A 22640-nucleotide genomic window follows, 5' to 3' on the forward strand; every position below is an offset into this window, starting at 1 on the left:
CCGCCCAGCACGGTGGGGGTTAACAATAACAAGCAGATAAAGTGACCACAGATTACTGACAGCTTGGGAAGGTTTTGGAGGAGAGCAACATCCGACCTTCAAAGACTGAAACAACAGCTCCATGTATGGCCCTGGCCGAGCACTTGCCCACCTGATTGGCCGGGCCGGGCTCGGAGCAGTGACAGGTGCTAGAGAAAGCTACACCTGTTCCTTCATGTGCTGATGCAGCGAGGTTCGCCAGACACAGGACACGTGCCAGAGTAATGCGAGATGGACTTGCAGGGCATTTTAGCTAATGATCACCACCAACCTGCCACAAATTAACCAATTACACTGTATTACCGTAAAAATGCTTAGCTCCTTTGTAAAGTTCCGGGCAGCTGCATGTTTTCTGCTGTGACCCGAATCCTGCATCCGCAAGGCCGACTTTCAGGCTGCTATAGAAGACATTATTACAAAGGAGCACATGGCTGGTCATGTCTGTGCAAGTGCACAAAATATCACATTTATATACTGAGACTTCATCATCTGGTGCAGAGCAGTATATTGGGGTACTGGTGTAATGTATGTTCTGCTTGCTTTAAAAGATTAGGCCGTGGGGCTGGCAGCATGTGCTGTGGGTGAGGCCACCAATTGGTTATTATCTGGCCTGTGACTGGGTACATGAGTCAGTGCAGGCATGGAAATTCCCGGGTCTAGCCCACTGTGCTGGCAGTGCTATACGTGACTGTGGTCCAGACCTCCCTACAAATATCCTCCTTTTCTATTAAACCAGACATTCCCTAGGTAAAATTATATTGCTATGTAGACTACTGTAATATGTTATAACATTATACTACCCTGTATATTACAATACATTGTATTTAATTAAAGTGGCAGAACAGCGGCACCAAGAAACTTCTTTCTGTCTGGACAAGTTCTATGTTTTGCCTTTTTAAAAGGTGTTTTCTGGGCATAATTAGTTTTATCTCCTTAAATTGAAAATTCATACATCTGCCTCCGCTGTGTCCATGTTCCGATCCGGTGCTGCATGGGCAGGGTCGCATGCTCCGCTGCAGCCAATGACCAGCGCTGAAGCCAGTTATTGGCTGCAGTGGAGCATGTGACCCTGCCCATGCAGTGCTGGATGTAAACACTCCAGGGATCGGAACATGGGCACAGTGGAGGTGGCAGGGAGCAGGTAAGTATGAATCTTTTGTTCAGACTGTGGGCATTTAGATAAAAAAGTAATTATTTCCCCAGAATTCCCTTAAAGGGAACCTGTGTCAGCAGTTTTGATTATATAGGGGCTAGGAAGACTGTTCACAACGTATCCAGGTGTGGCATAAGTAATGAGTTACCATAGAAAAGCATTCGGACTACTCCTGCACCACGTGTAATCGCCAAGTGTCCGATGGGCGTTTCTTCAGCAGGCAAGTGTCCTGCACTCTCGGTGACCACCACTACCATCTAGGCTTGATTATTGGCAAGGAACAGACATATCAATTAAGCCTAGATGGCAAAGGTTGCTGCAGGGACTGCAGGCAGGCTTCCTTTAAAATGCCACTTTAAGGGTATGACCATACGTGAGATGAAAATATAGCGGAGAACCACAGCAAACGCTGCCTGTATCACATACACTTTTTGAAGTGACAATTGCTTTGCCTCACAAAAATCTGCAACCTCTCAGTAATGTTACACATGCAGCATAGCAGAGTTGACTTATTCCATGTAGTTTCATCTTTAGTGCACTGTAGAAAAACAGTAAGGGTCCATTCACACGTCCGTAAGTGTTCTGCGGATACTGACATACTGTGCATTCTACAATTTGCGGACCGCACATGGCCGGCACTATAATAGAAAATGCCTAATCTTGTCCGCAATTGCGGACAAGAATAGGACATGTTCTATTTTTTTGCGAAAATGGAAGTGCGGATCCACAAATGCGGATGCGGACAGCACATTCCGGCCCCATTGAAAATGAATGGGTCTGCACCCGTTCCTACTGCACTGCTTTTTATGTTAACGAGAAACGAGAGTTTTCCAACAGCTTTTTTTTTACTGATGACCTATCCTCTGGATCGCAGTATCGACTGCAGTAACGCCTCAGCCTTCTCTCTGATCACCAAGCACAGCGCTATCCATTTGGTAGCGGCTGTGCTTTGAATCGCGGCTCAGCCAAGTTCACTTCAATGGAGCTAAGCTGCACATATGTAGGCCAAGTGACCAATGAACGTGACATCACCTGGCCTAGGGAAAGCTGAGAGATGTCTGCGAGCTACTGCTAGCGCCACTGTATTCTCAACCGGCTGATTGGCGGGGTCCCGAATGTGGGACCCCGCCAATCAGATACTGATGACCTATCTAGAGGATAGGTCATTAGTAAAAAAAAAAAAAAAAAAAAAAAAAAAAAGAATCTCTCGAAAAACCTCTTTAACTCTTGAGATGTTCAAAGTTCCTAATACGAAGCATACCAATTTGGTCACTTAGAGTAGATCTGGTGGATCGTGGCTCAGGCCTATTTCTATTACTGCAGGTGTAGTTAGCTCCAAGGGTGAGCGGTGAACATGGATCTCTGTGCATTATTTCTTTTTCTTTTTGCTCCTTTGTGCATGTGTGTTGTACTGTATGTCTCTCACATACATGACTTCTAGCTCCAGATAGCATATGTAGCAGCAAGATGTAGGTAGCTCACGTGTCACTCTGGCACCTCTGAGGGGAAATAATTGGTGAATCCTCCTTCAGCCAGCTAAATATTTATTGGGCCACATGCACACATTGTGTATTACGTGTTGATTTGTCAGGGGCAAATTTGCATTACAATCCTGTACCAGCTAAGTAGATGAGATTTTCAATCTACGTGCTGCAGTGTTTTCCATAGATTCCACGCTTTGCGATGAAAAGGGTGAAATCCGCACATTACGCATGTGGACTTTGCAGTGGATTCATTGCAGAAATGCAGCAAAGTCTACATGCAAATCTGTGAAGGAAATCCGCGAAAAATACGTTGCCATGTGCTTGTGGCCTTAAGTTGTAATGGACGTATTGATCTTGAAGGACTAGACCCATAGTCTTACAAATCAGTTAGTGCAGTTTGTTTGTGAATTTTCCAATTGTGTTTCAGACTCTCAAAAAGAAAGGCTTAGATGGTTGTGAGAGCCCAGATGCTGAGAGATACTTTGAGGAGGAGACATTCACCAAACTAAATGAAGATAGTGATTTTGTTTTCAAGCGAGACCCTGTAAGTATTGTTTTACCCTTCTTCCCTTCCTTGTATGTGTTGATCCTTTTTATTGACTTTACTGTCTAGGCACTGAACAAGAAGGAGCACCGAGGGTGTGACAGCCCGGACCCAGACAGCTCTTATGTCCTTACACCCCACACGGAGGAAAAGTACAAAAAAATTAACGAGGAGTTTGATAATATGATGCGCAATCATAAAATCTCTGTGAGTACAAGAGTTCTATTATCTTTCCCATCCGACAGTGGCAGACCACCATGGTGATCTTATGGGGTATATGATCAGAGACCGTTTTAACTTTACGCCTGTCAATCAATGACTAATGTGACCACCAATATGGCTGAACTTCCGGTTGTCCCTTTGGCAAAAAAATGGCTTCTGTATATAAGTTACAGTTCAATTGAATATTTGAGGACCTGACCATGGATAACTCAATGTCCGAGGTTAGAAAAAAAAAAGTGGGGCAGAGGATGGTGTCATTTAACAAAATAATAATTACCGTATTTTTCACCCTATTAGACGCAGCTAGGTTTTAGAGGAGGACAATAAGAAAAAATGATTTTTTATTAGACCTCGGGTAAGACCACCAATCAGACCTCAAGCCACAACCCCAATCGGACCACCCCAATGTTAATAAGACCTTCAATCAGACCTCAGATCAGACCTTGGCTCAGACCCCAATGTGAATGACCCCAATCAGACCTCAGATAAGAGCCCCAATATAAATAAGACCCCCCCCCCCCTCCCCATTCAGACCTCAGAGGAGACCCTCATGCCTCAGATCAGACCCCCATGCCTCAGAGCAAAAAAAACAACTTGCCTCTCCTACTTTGGATGCCGTGGGCTCCCAGGATCCAGATCTCTTCTTCCTGCCGTGGCTGTGCAGTGACCCAACGCGCACAGCATGCGGTCACAGGGTGCCCTCGCACTGTGCACAGTCACTGCAGCAGACCAGGCATTCCCGGTCCTCCGGTACTAATGAGCACTTCCATAATGAAAGCGCTTATTAGTATTCGCCCCATAAGACGCACTGACATTTTCCACCCACTTTGGTGGGAAAAAATTGCATCTTATGGGGTGAAAAATTCGGTACTTGCCTGTTGAATTGCCTGCGGCTCCAGCACTGCTGTTCTGGTTCTCCTCACCAGTCATTGTTTAATGGGCCGTAGCACCAATGTCACGTTGACAGCATGTGACAGCTGCAGCCAATCACTGCCCTCAGCAGTTTAACTTTCCGCTGTAAGCCAAAACTGTCAGGGAGGAACAAAACAGCAGCAGTTAGGATAGGCCATCGGTATTAGATCGGTGGGGTTCCTTTTCTCAGCACCGTTACTGAGCAGCTGGGCGACTACATCCTCATCATTCATTACCAGACACAGCTTGGCACTTTTGGTTGTAGGTGTGCATGTTATTACAGCTCAGTTCTATTCACGTGAATGAGATAGCGCTGTAATATCTGCTACAGGCACTGCCCAATGTGCAGAGCTGTGCCTGGTAATCAAGCCTTGCTGGCTCACTTGACTGGAGCTGTAATACCAGCCGCAGCCATTACCAAACATACTGAGCTGGGCCTTGTAAACCATAATGGGGGCACATCCCCTGAGTTCAGCTGATCTGTGGGAGTACGGCTAGTTGGATCTCCACCCATCTAAGGGTACTTTCCCACTAGCGTTTTTCTTTTCCGTCACGGAGTTCCGTCACAGGAGCTCAATACCGGAAAAGAACTGATCAGTTTCATCCTCATGCATTCTGACTGGAGAGAAATCCGTTCAGGATGTCTTCATTTCAGACACTGAACTGCGTTTTGGACGGAGGAAAGACCGCAGCATGCTGCGGTATTCTCTCCGTCCAAAATTCCAGATCAGTTGCCGGAATGCCGGATCCGGCGTTAATTTACATAGAAATGTATTAATGCATTAACAATACCGGAATGCCGGATCCGACCTTCCGGTCTGCGCATGTGCAGACCGATAAAAATGTTAAAAAAAAAACAAAAAAAAAAAACGATAGCAGTGGCACGTGCGGGACGCACACAGGGCAGTATCCATGTTTTGCTGATCCGCAAAACACTACGGTCGTTTGAATGTAGCCTAATATTGATGACTCCTATGGTTAGCCAGTCTTGTAGTTCTGGAAACGTGTCTTCTAGAGGTGTGTAAGGATAATGCGGAATATTCTCTGTGTATTTGGTGTGTTCTTCTCAGCTCTCGCCATGCAATTATTTTCACAAACAGATGGGCTTTCTTGCAATCTGTTGCTGAAAATGTGAAGCTGTTTTTGCCAGCGATTTGTCTTTTTTCCCCCCTATCTTGTTATGCACTCTCGCATCTTTGTTAATATGATACATTTCACCACTCCATTATCCACCAAAACTGGAATCTGAAAAGGCGGCAATGTAACTCTGCCAGGTGGACGATGTGCACAATGTTGTAGGTGCCGACTTTACTTGATTGGAAATAGAAGGAATATCTCCAACAGCTATGACTGTAATGGTTAAGTGCGACTCCCCCACTAGATTTGTGCCATTTAGCTTACAATCATTTTCTGTCTTGTGGTCTAGTTGCATAGTTTATACAGTTTATTTTGCTTTTGTCCCTGCTGTAATATAAAATCAATGGTGTATGCACCAGTGTAAACCAGCAGAGATGGTATGGGATGAAGCCTGAGCCTGTGATTTCAGATTGCCCATAGGCACTGTTGCCAATCATTCTGTTCTGTCCCACATTGTAATCTAAAGGGAGAAAATAGACTCTTACTTGAGGCATCAATTTTGTCTCCCCCATGCAGGGCAGGTGAAGTATGAAGTATGGAGGGGATGGGTAGACTGCCCCCACCCTCTATAGGAAATGGGGAGCAAGCTATCTAAAGCTGGCCATACACATGAGCTGTGGGCCAAATCACATTTGCAGGCACATTTTATTCCCCTCATCTCTACCATGAACATGTAAACTCCACTCCACCCAACAGAAATGGTTGTTTCACTGAGAAGAAGGGGGGGGGGGGTCATACCGCCAAACCATTGTTGCAGTAGTTTATAGGCCATGGGAGCATTGCTGTTGTGAGGCCGATTCCACTGAAACGTTCAGGTGAATTTTACTTTGGCATCCATTTAGGCCAGTCTAGAGTGTTCAATCTGTGTGATGGCTGCATCCCCTGGACCAAACACTGGTGCTCGCACTGAACTCACAGCAGTATAATGATTTCTGATGCTGTGAATTCCTGCCTGACTGTGGCTATACTGTACTGTACTCACATAATGCCATGAGTAAAGTACAGAGGAGCCGTGGTCAGACAGGAGCTGACAGCAGCACAAGTGGAGTCCAGGCAGAGGAGCGGTGTTCGGCCATCTCACAGAGCCTGTTTCCCGGACTAATTAACCTAATTAGTTTGTGTGTTAAATGTCCGTTTAACAATTGGTACCTTGCTGGCTCTGGTCATTCCTCTGCTTAGCTTTGCCCTTTCTCACTACGTTACATAAATGATGTGTGTTATACACTTCTCTGTGTGCGTCCATGCCAAATAAATCCTGGAAACCATGGTGGACGTTAAAGGGCATCTGATCTGCAAAAATGGAAAACTGCACGTCCTCAAGTGAAAATTTATTCCAGATGCATCTGGAATACATTTTCACTTGAGGACATGCTATCACTATCAGATTTTTATTTAATTTTTATTTTTTTCCATTTTTGCCGATCATCTGATCTATGTGGGGGAATTTACTACTCCCCTGGAGACATGAACCCACCGCTCACTAAACAAGGCGTGCTGTCCTCCCTTCCTTTTTTTTGTTAAAAGGGCATCTGTCAGCAGATTTGTCCCTATGACACTGACTGACCTGTTAAATGTGTGTTTGGCAGCTGAAGGCATCTGTGTTGGTCCCATGTTCATATGTGCCCGCATTGCTGAGACAAGTGATGTTTTATTATATGTAAATAAGCCTCTGGGAGCAACGGGGGCGTTACTGTTACTCCTAGAGGCTCTGCTCTCTCTGCACCTGCCATGTCCTCTGCTCTTTGACAGGTCCAGGCAGTGTAAATGTGATCATCCCCGTCTGGCATTGTCAATCAAAGTGCAGGGGGCACGGCAGTTGCAGAGAGAGCAGAGTCTCTAGGTGTAACTGTAACGCCCCCATTACTCCTAGAGGCTCATTTGTATATATTAAAACATCATGAAAATGGGACCAACACAGATGTCTTCAGCTGCCAAGCTCACATGTATCTGGTCAGCCAGTTTCATAGGTACAAATCTGCTGACAGATGCCCTTTAAAGGGGTTGTACAGTGGCGTAATATTGAGGACCCATCATTAGAATAGGTCATTCATTTCAGATCGGTGGAAGTCCAACTCCTGACACCCCTGCCCATCAGCTGTTTGTAAGGGTCATGATGGTTGTGCGAGCAATACTTCGTCCTCCAATTATACCTGGGTGTCGTTTCCTAGGTGGGGCGGTGTAATTAGAACTGCTCCTTTCCGTTCAAGAGTAATTACACTGCACTGCCCCTACAAGGAAGACAGAGCGCAGGTACATTTTGAAGAGGAAGCATCACAAGCACCAACTCTGCCTGCAGTCGGACCCCCAGTGATCTGATATTGGATAGGATAGGTCCTCAGTAGTATGCCACTTCACAACCCCTTTAAAGTGGATCTGTATGATTGGGCATTTTAACATTGCTTTCTTTTGCTTCCCTGCAAAGTTTATAAATGATGTACTCAATGCCTAGATTCCTCGTTTCATTCTTTTGCTAATCATGCAACAAGTGTCTCTTTTTTTTTCTTTGTATAATGATGAATAGCTTTGTGCACATCTGTCTGCTCCAGTGCTTAAAATTCTACATATCTTGTAATGGTCACTATCCTTTTAACAAATTTTGCATCAACCAGTAGTACAGGCAAATATAAGAAACTGTAATGTGTAGGGATGAGCGAACCCATGAAAGCTCGGCTTCGCTGGGTTCAGCCGAATTTCAGGTCAAAGTTCAGGTTCGGGATCTGAACTTAACCCCGAACCCCATTAAAGTCAATGGGGACCCGAACTTTACTTTATTATTTTCCATTATAACATGGTTATATTGGAAAATAATAGCATTCTTAAGACAGAATGCAAAAGAATATGGCCATCTACGGGTAAAAAAAAAAAAACAAACACACCTCATCCACTTGATCGCGCTGTAGCAGTCTCTTCTGGCTTCATTCAGTAGGACACGGCAGTTGAGACAGTTCAGCCTCTAGGTGTAATAGCAACGCCCCCATTGCTCCTAGAGGCTAATTTGCATATATTAAAACATCATTTTTCTCAGCAATGCGGGTACATATAAACATGGGACCAAAATAGATGCCTTCCTCTGCCAAGTTGGCATGCAACAGGTCAGCCAGTGTCATAGGTACAAAACTGCTGACAGCTGCCGTTTAAATGACCTGGCCAAGTATCCCGATATTTCTGACTGAGGCTTCTAATGGAACCTTTGACACAAATGGGAACAGTTGCCTAAATTGCAACCTTTTTGAGGCAGAGTGATTGTAGGCAAAAATTACATCTGTAACGGACCGTTTCAGCAGACAAGGGGTTAAAATCCGTTTAGGTAATAAGCCCCTTTCTGAGAGACAGGCACAGCTACTGCAGGATACACCAAACTCCCGAACTGGATACAAAGTAGCACTCCAAACTGGAACCTCACGAATAGCTGCTAGCAGACGAACAGGAAAAGCATACAATCCTGGCAATCGGTCTTCTAACAGCATACAGTGAATCCCCCCAATAACGAGACAAGGCTCCGTGTTGAGGGTCAAACAGTGGTCTGACTGTACTTCACGTACAGCCTCTTTTATTCATAAACCACAAACATAGTACTGCCCACAGGGGTTTGAAATACAACCAATCAGTAATTAACAACACATACAATGTAACTACAGCAACCAATCGTTCACGCCCCCAGAGGACCAGAATGAAGACTGTGACATAGGACAACATATCCCCACAATGCATCATGGTTTCCTCCTCTCTGCCCTCGAGACACCCGAGGCGTAATCCAATTATCTCTCAAGACAAAGAGAAGTCACCAATACACATGTGCAGACAACAGAACAGACATCACCATTTTAAACACACAATGGGACAATGGCACAATAGAAACACACCCGCATATTCCTCCCAAGCTGACAAGTTACACTTATTATAAATTGTTACAACTTTGTGAGTTTACATTGGCCATACATATAACTTACATTAATTCAAACAGTATAACTTTGTGACAAACCTATCCAAAATTCACTTGAATAGGTTCAGGGGTTTAAAAGTTAGTATATGGCCCATAATCCAGGGGCAAGAGGCCAGCAGCCAGTCCTCTCCAAAACCCAGTGGCGAGGTCGGTTTCGCCACAACATCCATGCCTAAAACTTATAGCAAGGCTATAAGGATCAAACTGATGGAAAGTAAAATTGAAATGTTGCATCTAAATTGGCCAGTAGGAAGCTTCACTGTATACTTGGTGGTTAACAATCTTTCCTGATGATCACATATGTGGTCTGCTTATGGAGTCAAGTCTCATTCAGACAGTCGCAGTGTGGCACTTTTTAGCATCCGTATTACAGCCACAAATCCCGGTACCAACCGCAGGTCTAATGATCCAAACTTACAACTTCATAGATCCCTATTATGCTGTTCGTCTTGGTCACTAGACCCAGGTTCAGACCAGGATTTGGAGACCAAGAATGGCACTCGCATTATGGCCATGTGACACTAGGGGCCCTTTCACACCTGCGTTCTTTTCTTCCAACATAGAGTTCCGTCGTCGGGGCTCTATGCATGAAGAATCCTGATCAGTTTTATCCTAATGCATTCTGAATGGAGAGAAATCCGTTCAGGATGCATCAGGATGTCTTCAGTTCCGGCCAAAAATCCTGAACACTTGCCGCAAGGCCGGATCCGGAATTAATGCCCATTGAAAGGCATTAATCCGGATCCGGCCTTAAGCTAAACGTCGTTTCGGCGCATCGCCGGATCCGACGTTTAGCTTTTTCAGAGACGCTAAAGTCCTGGCAGCCATGGTAAAGTGTAGTGGGGAGCAGTATACTTACCGTCCGTGCGGCTCCCAGGGCGCTTCAGAGTGACGTCAGGGCGCCCCACGCGCATGGGTGACGTGATCACATGGACACGTCATCCATGCGCATGGGGCGCTCTGACGTCATTCTGGAGCGCCCCGGGAGCCGCACGGACTGTAAGTATACTGCTCCCCCGCTCCCCACTACTACTATGGCAGCCAGGACTTTAATAGCGTCCTGGCTGCCATAGTAACACTGAACGCATTTTGAAGATCCGTCTTCAAATGCTTTCAGTTCACTTGCGTTTTTCCGGATCCGGCGTGTAATTCCGGCAAATGGAGTACACGCCGGATCTGGACAACGCAAGTGTGAAAGAGCCCTAGGGAACATTTACTAAAGGTTTCACATTATAGTGGGGTAAAAAAAAGTTGGAAATTATGGTGCACGCCATATTTGTGACTTTTTAAGACTTTCTGCACTTTTCTGAAGTGGGTGGATCTTAGTGGGAGGGCGGGGCTTCTGAACATGGCCTGACAGTACAGGTAAAACCAGATGCAATGTAACAGCGCTCTGACAAACATATAATATATAAACTAATACTATACTCACAAAAAAATTAATATGAGGTACTTGGCAAACAAAATAATTTGTGACCGTCCACCACGGCAAGGTGACCGTACAGGTATCAGAGCCATGTCATATAATGTGCACTAAATCTATTTCCATCACGTGAACAGGGCATATTTTTATCCCTTACGGTAAACCATGGACGTTTCCATCGAATGAGATCTTAACAGCCAGAAAGTCTACTGGAATGTTGTATAACTTTTCATGTGTAATATCCCTTTAAGGGCTCATTCACACGACTGTAGTGTTTTGCGGTCTGCAAAACACGGATACTGGCCTGTATGCATTCCACAATTTGCGGACTGCACATGGCCGGCACTATGATAGAAATTGCCTGTTCAAGAAAAGGACATGCTCTATCCTTTTTGTGGGCCCGCAGAACGAAACAACGGATGTGGACAGCACACTGTGCTTTGCGGCACCATTGAAATGAATACGGTCATGTGAATGAGCCTTTACACTGAGTACGGTATTATACCGTTGTACTGCCATCCTGTAAACATTGTTTGTAAGTCTCTTCCCATGTGTTCTTGTATAAATTGCTGCTGTGGTGTATTAGAAGCCTTCCCTCTATTACTCACTGTGTACTCGTGTTGTTAGTGTATTAGATGGACCCACACATTTCCTGCTATCTCTCCTGTGTCATGCTGCATGTACTGGTGAAAATGTTCTCCATTCTGTAATTAATGTTTTTTCATTTCATGCTGTGATATGTGAGGTTCATATTTATGCATGACTAAGGGTACTTCCACACTAGCGTTATTCTTTTCCGGTATTGAAATCCTGTAAAGGGTCTCAATACCGGAAAAAAAATAATCAGTTTTGTCCCCATGCATTCTGAATGGAAATCAAATCCGTTCCGTATGCATCAGGATGTCTTCCGTTCCGTCCCTTGTACGGTATTTGACCGGACAAAATACCGCATCTGTGGTATTTTTTTCTGGCTAAAATCCCAGAACATTACCGCACTTGCCGGATCCGGAATAAATTTTCATTGAAATGTATGAATGCCGGATCCAGTACCAAGTGTTCCAGAAATTGCGGCATTGCCAGATTCGGTTTTCCGGTATGCGCATGCACACTTCTTTCTAGCTTTGAAAATATTTAATTCCGGATGATACAGACGGATCCGGTATTTCAATGCATAAGTCTAACGGATCCGGAAAAAAAGATATCCGTTTGCGTACGAATTTCCGGATCTGGCAGGCAGTTCTGGCAACGGAACTGCCTGCCGGATTCTTCTAACGCTAGTGTGAAAGTATTCTTATAGACATTGTATACGTTTTTGTTTTAAAAGTAACATTGCCTACTCTGTTTACAGCCTGGACTACCGCAGCAGAACTTCTCCATGTCTGTGACTGTCCCAGTGAGCAATCCCAACCCACTGCCCTACAGTTCTCCTGGTAACACGCTTGTCACTGCTTCATTAGCTGCCAGTACCTCGCTAACGGACACGGGCATGCTGTCCCCGCCCCTGCACCGGAATGTGGCTTCTCCTGGGGTGTCACACAGGCCCCCGAGCACTGGAAATGCAGGTAAATCAAGTATGGGTGCTGAAGCTTTTCTCAGCTGTGCAGGTGTGGCATCTTTCCGTTGTGCCAGCATCACATATTGCTTATCTCACAGACAGGGAACTAGGAGCACGTTCTGAGGGAAACGTTATAAATATTAATACCATGGTCTATTTCTGTTTTTGAACATCTTTTCCTTTTATTGGCGTCAGAAGTGAAACTGCATGATTCTGTGCCAGTACTGGACTGGCAGTACATATATGATGGGTTACACTGGAGAGCCCTAACCAGTACCAGAAGGCTTTCATGGCAGATCAAAGGATGATGATGTTTTTCATTATGATAAAGGTCTGGATACAAGGCCTGTTACCTTGCATAGCTTCTTAGATAATCCTAACATTAACCAAAACATGCTAGTGCAGAAATAACTGCATTAAGTCTCAACACCCCCCTTCCCTAGAAGTCCTATAGCGCAGTAAGGGGGTCTCCGGTGATTTCCTTACCGCGTGTTGCTAAACAATGGGTTAGTATGGTAAAACTGAGTGTGCATGAGGAATGGATGGGCAGCTATATACAGGCGATTGCAAAATCTATCCTAGTCCTTTAAGGCAAGGACATTGCAAGCACTTGCACATCTCCCCTACCTGGACCCAAGTGAGTACAAGGGCTCTTGCACACGTGCCCGTGCTACGGACCAAAATCCCATGGAAGTGATTCGTAGTGCTTCCAATCCAAGACTCCGCGCAGCACTGCTCTGTATCATGAGGATTGCAGACCCATTCAAGTCCGTTTTTGCGGTTTTGCTCGTGTGCATTTGCCCCAAGGATGATGAAGGAAACCGAAGTTACATGTAGAATTTTAGTTTAGAACAGTTAGGCTTTAATAGCTATCAACCAAGACAATTTTTGAACTATCAATCCAACATTGTAAGGCCTTATGCACACGATCGTTGTTTGGGTCTGCGTCCAATCTGCATTTTTTGCAGCTCACAAACAAACCCATTCATTTCGTGGCCATTCAGTAAATTATAGAACTTGTCCTATTCTTGCCTTTTTTTTTTTTAAACAATATTATGAAAATGCAGCATACACAAGGCTGATATCCTTATTTTGTGAGTCCTTGATTTGCGGACCACCAAATACATACAGTCGTGTACATGAGGTCTAAATCTGTTAACAATTTTACCATACATACAGATGTAATAGAGTTAACACACATGCTTTATGAGACGTGTTATTTAAACTAAATGCGTTAAGCAAACGCCTTCATTTGCTTTTCAATGGCCTTTGTTTCAAGATAACACAATGAGTTAAGACATTTGAGTTAAGAGTTTGTGTGTTAACCCTGCTACATCTGTACTTAACACCCATTAATGATTGTGTGAATCTTCATCTGGTGATAGAGACACTGAATTTGTCTCGTCTTAGATCCCTTGGAGCAATAAAAAAAACACAACTCCTACATCTAAGGCTACTTTCACACTAGCGTTCGGAGCGGATCCGTCTGATGTTTCATCAGACGGATCCGCTCCGATAATGCAGACGTTCGCATCCGTTCAGAACGGATGCGTCTGCATTAAAACTTAGAAAATTTTCTAAGTGTGAAAGTTGTCTGAGCGGATCCATTCAGACTTTACATTAAAAGTCAATGGGGAACGGATCCGCTTGAAGATTGAGCCATATGGTGTCATCTTCAAGCGGATCCGCCCCCATTGACTTACATTGTAAGTCTGGACGGATCCGCTCGCCTCCGCACGGCCAGGCGGACGCCCGAACGCTGCAAGCAGCGTTCAGGTGTCCGCTCACTGAGCGGAGGCTGAGCGCTGGCAGGCGGATGCATTCTCAGTGGATCCGCCTCCACTGAGAATGCATTGGGGCCAGACGGATGCGTTCGGGGCCGCTCGTGAGCCCCTTCAAACGGAGCGCACGAGCGGACACCCGAACGCTAGTGTGAAAGTAGCCTAAGCTGGTTTGTTTTCCACTATTCCACCATTAGCTAAATCTTCCAGCGTGGTCTTGAACACAAGTTATGAGTGGGTGGGTGATGGTAGAATGCAGGGGCAGATTGGAAACTTCAAATGGCCCTGGAAAAAAAAGTAAAAGTGGCCCCATGTTGTTAGGTGGGACTAAATTGATAGAAGATGGGGTAACACAAATAGACTGGGAGAACAGAGGTAGACGGGGCCTGCAACACTATTGTGCAGCACAAAGTACCGCCCCAGCAGAAACAGATACCACAGTGCAGCAAAAAATACTGCCGCCCTCTCCACAGTATTGAAAGGTCACCGTCCTGAGGATGGTAATACAGTTGAGTTCAAGAGGGTGGCCGTCGAGCTTTAGATTATGTGCCTGGCTCAGCCATCAGAAGAACTTGGGTGGCCCCCTGGGCATCGGCCCACCGGGAAATTTCCCTGTAGGGTGTATGGCCAATCCGCCCCTAGTAGAATGTTCAATCAAGCATATGGAACCCTTTAATATAGTGTGGGACCAAGTTCTAGTCCTGGTCAGAACTAGTTTTGACAAGTAAATTACATTTTCATTGGATTCTTTATCGATTATCCCTTTTCCCCTTTTTTAATCTCCTTTTGGCAGGTGTAATGTTGTGTGCATCTGACATCTCTGTGCCAAATGGTGCTGGTGCCAGTCCAGTAGGTGAGTGCGACAACCCATTAAATTACTGTATGTTTATAAAATGGGATGTATTTTATGTTTTTGAATCATTGATTAGATCAATACCAACTTCACCTGTAATGCAGGCATGGCATCTTGAAGGTGCTAGATCAGATTATCTTCTGGTTCCTTGAATGTGTCACACTAAGTGCACTCTTCCATTCAGTGTGCAGTATGGATGCTCATCTCTGCTGTGTCCTGGGACAGGAAAGATCACTGAAATTTCCCAGATTTCATGATGCTGATAATGACACAGGCCAAAAATATCACTTAAAGCATCATAAAACTCGCTATCATTGGCCTGCGCCCCACCTAGCATGTGCCTGTCCTCATTGGCCAGCAAGTACCCTGTCATCCCGATTAGTGTGAGTGGCTCTATAATGTGGGCCCCGGTTCACTTTAGGCTACTTTCACTCTGGCGTTTTGGCTTTCCGTTTGTGAGATCCGTTCAGGGCTCTCACACGCGGTCCAAAACGGATCAGTTTTGCCCTAATGCATTCTGAATGGAAAAGGATCCGCTCAGAATGCATCAGTTTGCCTCCGTTCCGTCTCCATTCCACTCTGGAGGCAGACACCAAAACGCTGCTTGCAAAAACGGATCCGTTCTGACACACAATGTAAGTCAATGGGGACAGATCCGTTTTCTATGACACAATCTAGCACAATAGAAAACGGATCCGTCCTGCATTGACTTTCAGTGGTGTTCAAGACGGATCCGTCTTGGCTATGTTAAAGAGAATACAAACGGATCCGTTCTGAACGCATGCAGATGGTTGTATTATCTGAACGGTTCTGTCTGTGAAGATGCATGACGGATCCGCACCAAACGCGAGTGTGAAAGTAGCCTTACTTCCCCATTGTATTAGCTTTGTCTTTACCATTAGCATATGTTCCATATGTCCGTTATCTCTGTGTTTAGTGACTCCTTTCAGGAGCCTTTGATCTAGGTGCCATATGTGAACCTTACAAGGGTATATTGAGCCCTTATATTTTGTGATTTTAAGCTCCTATTTCTGATGTCTTTGTTCTTATTGGCCCCCGACGAACCCACTTAGGGGAGAAACGTTTTGGGCAGATACTTTGGTGGTTGTCATTTGATATCCTAGTGGTGTTCCCCTCACCTTTCTTTGTTGTGTTATTGGTCTCTTTTTTTAGGACATCTTAGGGCTTCCTAGGGATAGGTACAGGCACGTAGTGCATCCACCATCAGGATGTTGCTCCGTTGGCAGGGTTTAGTCTAGGATTAAGGTATAGGAAAAGATATCCCCAAATTCCTGCCCATCAGTAATGTCTTACCATTTCTTTCATTTTGAGCTATATTGGTTTCTTTTTGTTGGGCATCTCTGGGCCCTTTTGGTTGTTTGTGTCTGAGCAGTACTATATTTTATCTGAATGAATAAAGGTTATGTTTTATGACGCTTTCAGTGATGGACGTGTCCTGGGGCAGGCAATCATCATTCAAGAAATATTGCCGGGTCATTGACCTTTAACTACTCTGGGGTGAGGAAGCCTGGCGGTCCCAGAGTGCGTATTCTGTACATCCATGGTGTGTTATAGGAGTAATGGAGCAGAAAGTTGCACTATAGCCCATTTGCTCCTCATATAGGTCATTGACATCCTCCATAGGAGGGTTCTGCTCCTTGATTATCCACCAGGGTCCAGTAAACAGGACAGCAGCTACTGCTGTGCACCCTGGACACAATTTAGTATAACCCCCCAACATCGTTTTAAACAAAAGTTCCTGAGCTTCCTGCTACTAAACCAGTATCCTGTAAATATCCAGAACCAGTATCCTAAATATATGGACCCTGCATATAGCAAAAAAAATTAAAATCAGGCAGATGTCTGTGCAATGGTTTTTGTCTGGCCAAAATCCTCATTTATGCCAGAAGAAGGCTAGATCCCATTATAGTCAATGAGGTCTGTCAGTGAACGTCAGTTTCCGGCTAGGCCAGATCTGGTGAACTGTGGCAGACCGTTCTCTGCTGTAATCAGATAAATCCCTGCAGGCGTACTTATTTCTGTTTTCAAGGTATGCTTTAGTTCATCATATAATCCATATCACGGGACCCGTTTCAGCCCGTCCAGCCTTCCTGGTGGTGCAGTTGAGGAAGGCTGGATGGACCGAAACGCGTCCAGTGATATGGATTATATGATGAAATAAAGCATACCTTGAAAACAGAAATAAGTACGCCTGCTGGGATTTAACTGATTTTGGAATTGGGAACGATCCCTTCCCGTGCAAGCGTTTTTACTAAAGAGTGGTGAGCTGTCTATTTTTGATTGAACGTTCTCTGCTGTAACAGCCTGCCGGTTCAGTTAAACGTACCCTAAGGAACTTGGCATGGGTCGGCAAGTTGAACATGGTTTCTGATCGGGCAGCATGTTGTCGACATGAGCAAATTGATATACAGTTTAGTGGAAAAAAGTTCAATATAACTTGTCATTTATTTAAAATCCTGCTCTTTCTATGCTTAGAAGTCCAGTGGGTGGCCCTACTCCATGATGGACATCCTTTACTGTATATACACTATTGGCTGTCGGTCACTGAGTAGGACCACCCACTGGACTCCTAAGCATAGAAAGAGCAGAGGTTTAAATGAATAAATGACAAGTTATACTGAACTATTTGCTCATGCTTAGCACCATGCTTTCCCACAGATAGGACAGCATTTCCAATGTCACAGGTTCCGTTTAAGTGATGTCAGAGAAAGAAAAAAGGGAATTATAAAAAAAAAAGTTTTGAATTGGGTCTCCAGAGACAAATGGCTGGCTAATTTTGAAGAGGGTTCATTAAAACGCAACTAAACCTTTAGTTCAAAAATGAAGGGGCAGAAGCACCGTTCAGAGCGCTCTGCCCCCTCTCTTTTTTTGGCTCTGCTCAGTGTTTTGAGCATGTGGAGTACTTCTGTGGATTTATACTCTACATGCTTGAAAAGCCAATGAAAAACACAGGGACAAAGTGCTCTGAGCAACACTTCTGTCCCGCTTTTTTTAACAACCGTTAAGTTACCCTTTAAATTATTTCTAACAAGGCCTGGTGGGAGGGTTCACATACCGGCTAAGGAACCCAGTGGTTCCCAAGGCCTCTCTGCCGTATACCAGAAGACCAATACGGAGTTACAGTGGATATAAAAAGTCTACACACCCCTGTTAAAATGTCAGGTTTCTGTGCTGTAAAAAAATTAGACAAAGATTAATCATTTCAGAACTTTTTCCACCTTTCAATGTGACCTATAAACTGTACCACTCAAATGAAAAACAAACTGAAATCTTTTAGGTAGAGAGAAGAAAACAAAAAAAACTAAAATAATGTGGTTGCATAATTGTGCACACCCTCTTATAACTGGGGATGTAGCTGTGTTCATAATTAAGCAATCGCATTCAAAATCAGGTATCAGTCAGGAGAAGGGTACAAAATAATTTCCAAGGCATTAGATATACCATGGAACACAGTGAAGACAGTAATCATCAAGTGGAGAAAATATGGCCCAACAGTGACATTACCAAGAACTGGACGTCCCTCCAAAATTGATGAAAAGACGAGAAGAAAACTGGTCTGGAAGGCTTACAGCAACATTAAAGGAGCTGCAGGAATATCTGGCAAGTACTGGCTGTGTGGTACATGTGACAACCATCTCCCGTATTCTTCATATGTCTGGGTAGAGTGGCAAGACGAAAGCCTTTTCTTACAAAGAAAAACATCCAAGCCAGGCTGCATTTTGCAAAAAACACATCTGAAGTTTCCCAAAAGCATGTGGGAAAAGGTGTTATGGTCTGATGAAACCAAGGTTGAACTTTTTGGCCATAATTTCACAAGATATGTTTGGCACAAAAACAACACTGCACATCACCAAAAGAACACCATCCCCACAGTGAAGCATGGTGGTGGCAGCATCATGCCAAGGGGCTGTTTTTCCTCAGCTGGAACTGGGGCCTTAGTGAAGGTAGAGGGAATTATGAACAGTTCCAAATACCAGTCAATATTGGCACAAAACCTTCAGGCTTCTGCTAGAAAGCTGAACATGAAGAGGAACTTCATCTTTCAGCATGACAACGACCCAAAGCATACATCCAAATCAACAAAGGAATGGCTTCACCAGAAGAAGATTAAAGTTTTGGAATTGCCCAGCCAGAGCCCAGACCTGAATCCGATTGAAAATCTGTGGGGTAATCTGAAGAGGGCTGTGCACAGGAGATGCCCTCGCAATCTGACAGATTTGGAGTGTTTTTGCAAAGAAGAGTGGGCAAATCTTGCTAAGTCAAAATGTGCCATGCTGATAGACTTATACCCAAAAAGACTGAGTGCTGTAATAACATCAAAAGGTGCTTCAACAAAGTATTAGTTTAAGGGTGTGCACACTTATGCAACCATATTATTTTATTTTAATATTTTTTCTTCCCTCCACCTAAAAGATTTCAGTTGTTTTTCAATTGAGTGGTACAGTTTATAGGTCACATTAAAGGTGGAAAAAGTTCTGAAATGATTTATCTTTGTCTCATTGTTTGACATCACAGAAACCTGACATTTTAACAGGGGTGTGTAGACTTTTTATATCCACTGTATATCTGTGGGGCCCTTTTGCAGATTTTGGATAGGTAAACTCAGATCTTGGTATTTAGTAAATGGAAGCAGGTCTGGCCTAGTATAGCTTTGGGGAACTTGACAATTTGTTAGGCCCCATTCACATGACCATATAAATCACAGAAAAAATGCACCAAACTGATATGCCACTGACTATACTGGCTAGTCATAAATGCAGATATTAAAAGCTGAGACTTTCGCCAATATATTCCTGTCAGGAAAATATCGGAGCCCATCATGCACCACGTCACGGTCACTCAGCATGGCAAAGGGTCCTACCACTACGCTAACTATGGTGTGAACAAGGTCTGAAGGTGATGTAATCCAGCTCACAGCCAGGCTTCCACACAACCGCCTAGCAGGACAACTAGTGCAATGTGAACAAAGCCAGACTGTAAGCCACACCCATATCAGACCCTGTGATGGAGGTTACCAGGTGCAAAAGAGTGTTTGAATGCCAGGTAAAGGCACATACACTACATATAAGACAAGACACAAACACAGAAATATAGTGGCAATTCTGGAGGAGCTGCTCAACCCCTAACACTGTAGCGTGTTTTTCATTGGGGGAGCAGCCCCACCACATGTGGACCGCAGCAAACGACTATCCCCAGCAAAAAATGCATACGGTGGAGGATGTCGGCGCGGTCCACATGCACCACAAAGGCATCCTACCCAAAACGGAGCATTGTGCGGATGAAAATATAATCGTATAAATCACAGAAAAAATGCACCAAACGGATATGCCACTGACTATACTGGCTAGTCATAAATGCAGATATTAAAAGCTGAGACTTTCGCCAATATATTCCTGTCAGGAAAATATCGGAGCCCATCATGACCATGCCTGTTTTGTGGGCTGAAAACTGTGGATCTGCAAAACACGGACACCGGCTGTGTGCATGCCATATTGTGCACACAAAAACGGAAAATGGACACAGTTGTGTGAATGGGACCTTATGTTGATGGCAACTGAATATTTTATCTCCGCCCAGTAGTAATTTTTTAAGGGATAGCTCTTATAAGAACTTTTCCTGTGTCCCTTTTGGTGCTGACCTTCTAATGCATCTGGTCACCCTTGTATGTAGCTCTCTCAATGAAGTAGTAATTTCTGGAGGTCCGTACATGGAGGCAGAGCTTTGTTTTGGCTGAAAACTTGTGGAACTGAAAGGTATTTTATTGCCTCTTTCCAAGAAGCTGAGATTGTGATAGTTGAAATGTAGTAGATTCCTAGAAATCCCATAGCCTGCAGATCTACAGAAGCTACATGTACTGTATGGGCTGTGTGCTTATTGCATATGCCGGAAGGACAGTATAGTCTGAATAACCAGCCAGATGTGCCCCTATTTACTGTGACGTCTGGCAGATGCAGGACTGATGGAGTACATAACTTAGATGAATGCCCTGCTGGTTTACCTTTATACCTCCACACACAAAAGGAGTTAGAAAAGCTGTCAAAGTGGGAAAAATCATAATGTAACTTACTAAATGCATTTGTGAGCAATTACTTTAATTTTCATCACTAATCTACTGATACCTTCAAAATACTGAGAGGAAGATCAGCACTGCAGTATTCACTACAGCTTTTACTCTATTTTCTGTGTACACTACCCTCTTACCATTTCTTTCTTTTTGGAAGATGACCATGATAAATATTTAATGGTGTGAGCATTGCTTTATCCCCCGCAGTAATAAGAGCGTTATTATTGGCAGCGTTCCTGTAGGCCTAATTCAAGGAGAGAAATATGACCCATATTGATCGACTTTTTTTCTCTCCTTCTAAGAGCAAGAGCAAAATAATCCAGTTTTCTGAGATGTGCAAATATCGCCATATTTCTAGTGTTGTAAGTTTAAAGCTTCACAAGTATTCTCTACCTGATGTCAGTAGCATACAAGTTTGAATTCTGTCCCATTGTTCTTGTAGTTGTTGGAGCCCTTGCCTTTTGTCTCCACTTTAGCATACCCATTTTCATTTTGAGTTGAGTCCTGTCCTCAGGATAGGTCAGTGGGAGTATGACACCCAGCACCCCAATCAGTGCCGGAACTAGGGCTTTGGGCTCCTTTCAAAGTGTAGTGGTCGTGTCTGGTCACTGCAGTGTAATTCAGGTGAATGGGAGCAGAGCTGTGAGCCGGAGGCATGGACATGTGACGGTGTTGTACCCCCACTAGATATTGATGGCCTATCCTGAGAATAGGTCATCAACATTAGGAGCATGGAAAACCCCTTTAAAACCACACTTCCAACAGATTATGGATTATTTCTGGGACCACGGCAAGGAGATACTTTGTGATCAGTACATGGCCAGGGACCCTTCTAACAAGAACAGATTGTCCAAAGTGGAATACTCCTTTAATACATGGCACAAAATGACCTCTTAAAATAAATTGACACATTAGTAGGAAATCCACAGAGTACCTTAGAAATCTGGAGGATGTTCTGTATATCGATATAGCAAAGGGGCAGTGCCAGTTCTGGTCTTGGCTAGGTGACATGGGAAGATCCATAATGTATGGATCTCCTTGCAGTAGAGCATTTTTGGTAACCCAACATATGAAGAACTATGCTTTTTTTTTTTTTTTTATGAAGCTATTGATTCAGGAAAAAGTCAAAGTAAGGGTTCATTCACACGTCCGTATGTGTTTTGCGGATCCGCAAAACACGGACACTGGCAATGTGCGTTCTGCATTTTGTGGACTGCACATCGCCGACACACTCATAGAAAATGCCTTTTCTTGTCCGCAATTTCGGACAAGAATATGACATGTTCAATTTTTTATTTTTTGGGGCGGATCCGGGAGTGTGGATCCGCAAATGCGGACAGCACGTTCCGGCCCCATTGAAAAGGAATGGGTCCGCACCTGTTCCGCAAAATTGCGGAACGGATGCGGACCCATTTTGCGGATGTGTGAATGAACCCTATGAAGTATTGACCAACACTGTGCAGAGCAGTGTTTATATGGTGCCAACATGCTCCATGGCAGTGTACAGAA

At 44.3% G+C, this 22640-nt stretch overlaps 1 protein-coding gene across 13 annotated transcripts in view; it reads left to right on the top strand.

Annotated features, from left to right (window-relative positions):
- MEF2A (myocyte enhancer factor 2A) overlaps nt 1-22640 on the top strand; it is a 154679-nt gene that overhangs the window by 110422 nt on the left and 21617 nt on the right. For 6 of the 13 annotated variants that reach the window (XM_040414224.1, XM_040414225.1, XM_040414230.1 and 3 more), the window contains exons 4-7: nt 3104-3220; nt 3290-3427; nt 12206-12419; nt 14987-15046. In XM_040414224.1, coding sequence (XP_040270158.1) covers nt 3104-3220; nt 3290-3427; nt 12206-12419; nt 14987-15046 — 529 coding nt within the window. The remainder of the gene's footprint in view (nt 1-3103; nt 3221-3289; nt 3428-12205; nt 12420-14986; nt 15047-22640) is intronic. The other 7 variants (XM_040414234.1, XM_040414236.1, XM_040414231.1 and 4 more) reach the window with 4 other exon arrangements.

Source organism: Bufo bufo, chromosome 1 (assembly GCF_905171765.1).
Source record: "Bufo bufo chromosome 1, aBufBuf1.1, whole genome shotgun sequence".
Taxonomy (NCBI): domain Eukaryota; kingdom Metazoa; phylum Chordata; class Amphibia; order Anura; family Bufonidae; genus Bufo; species Bufo bufo.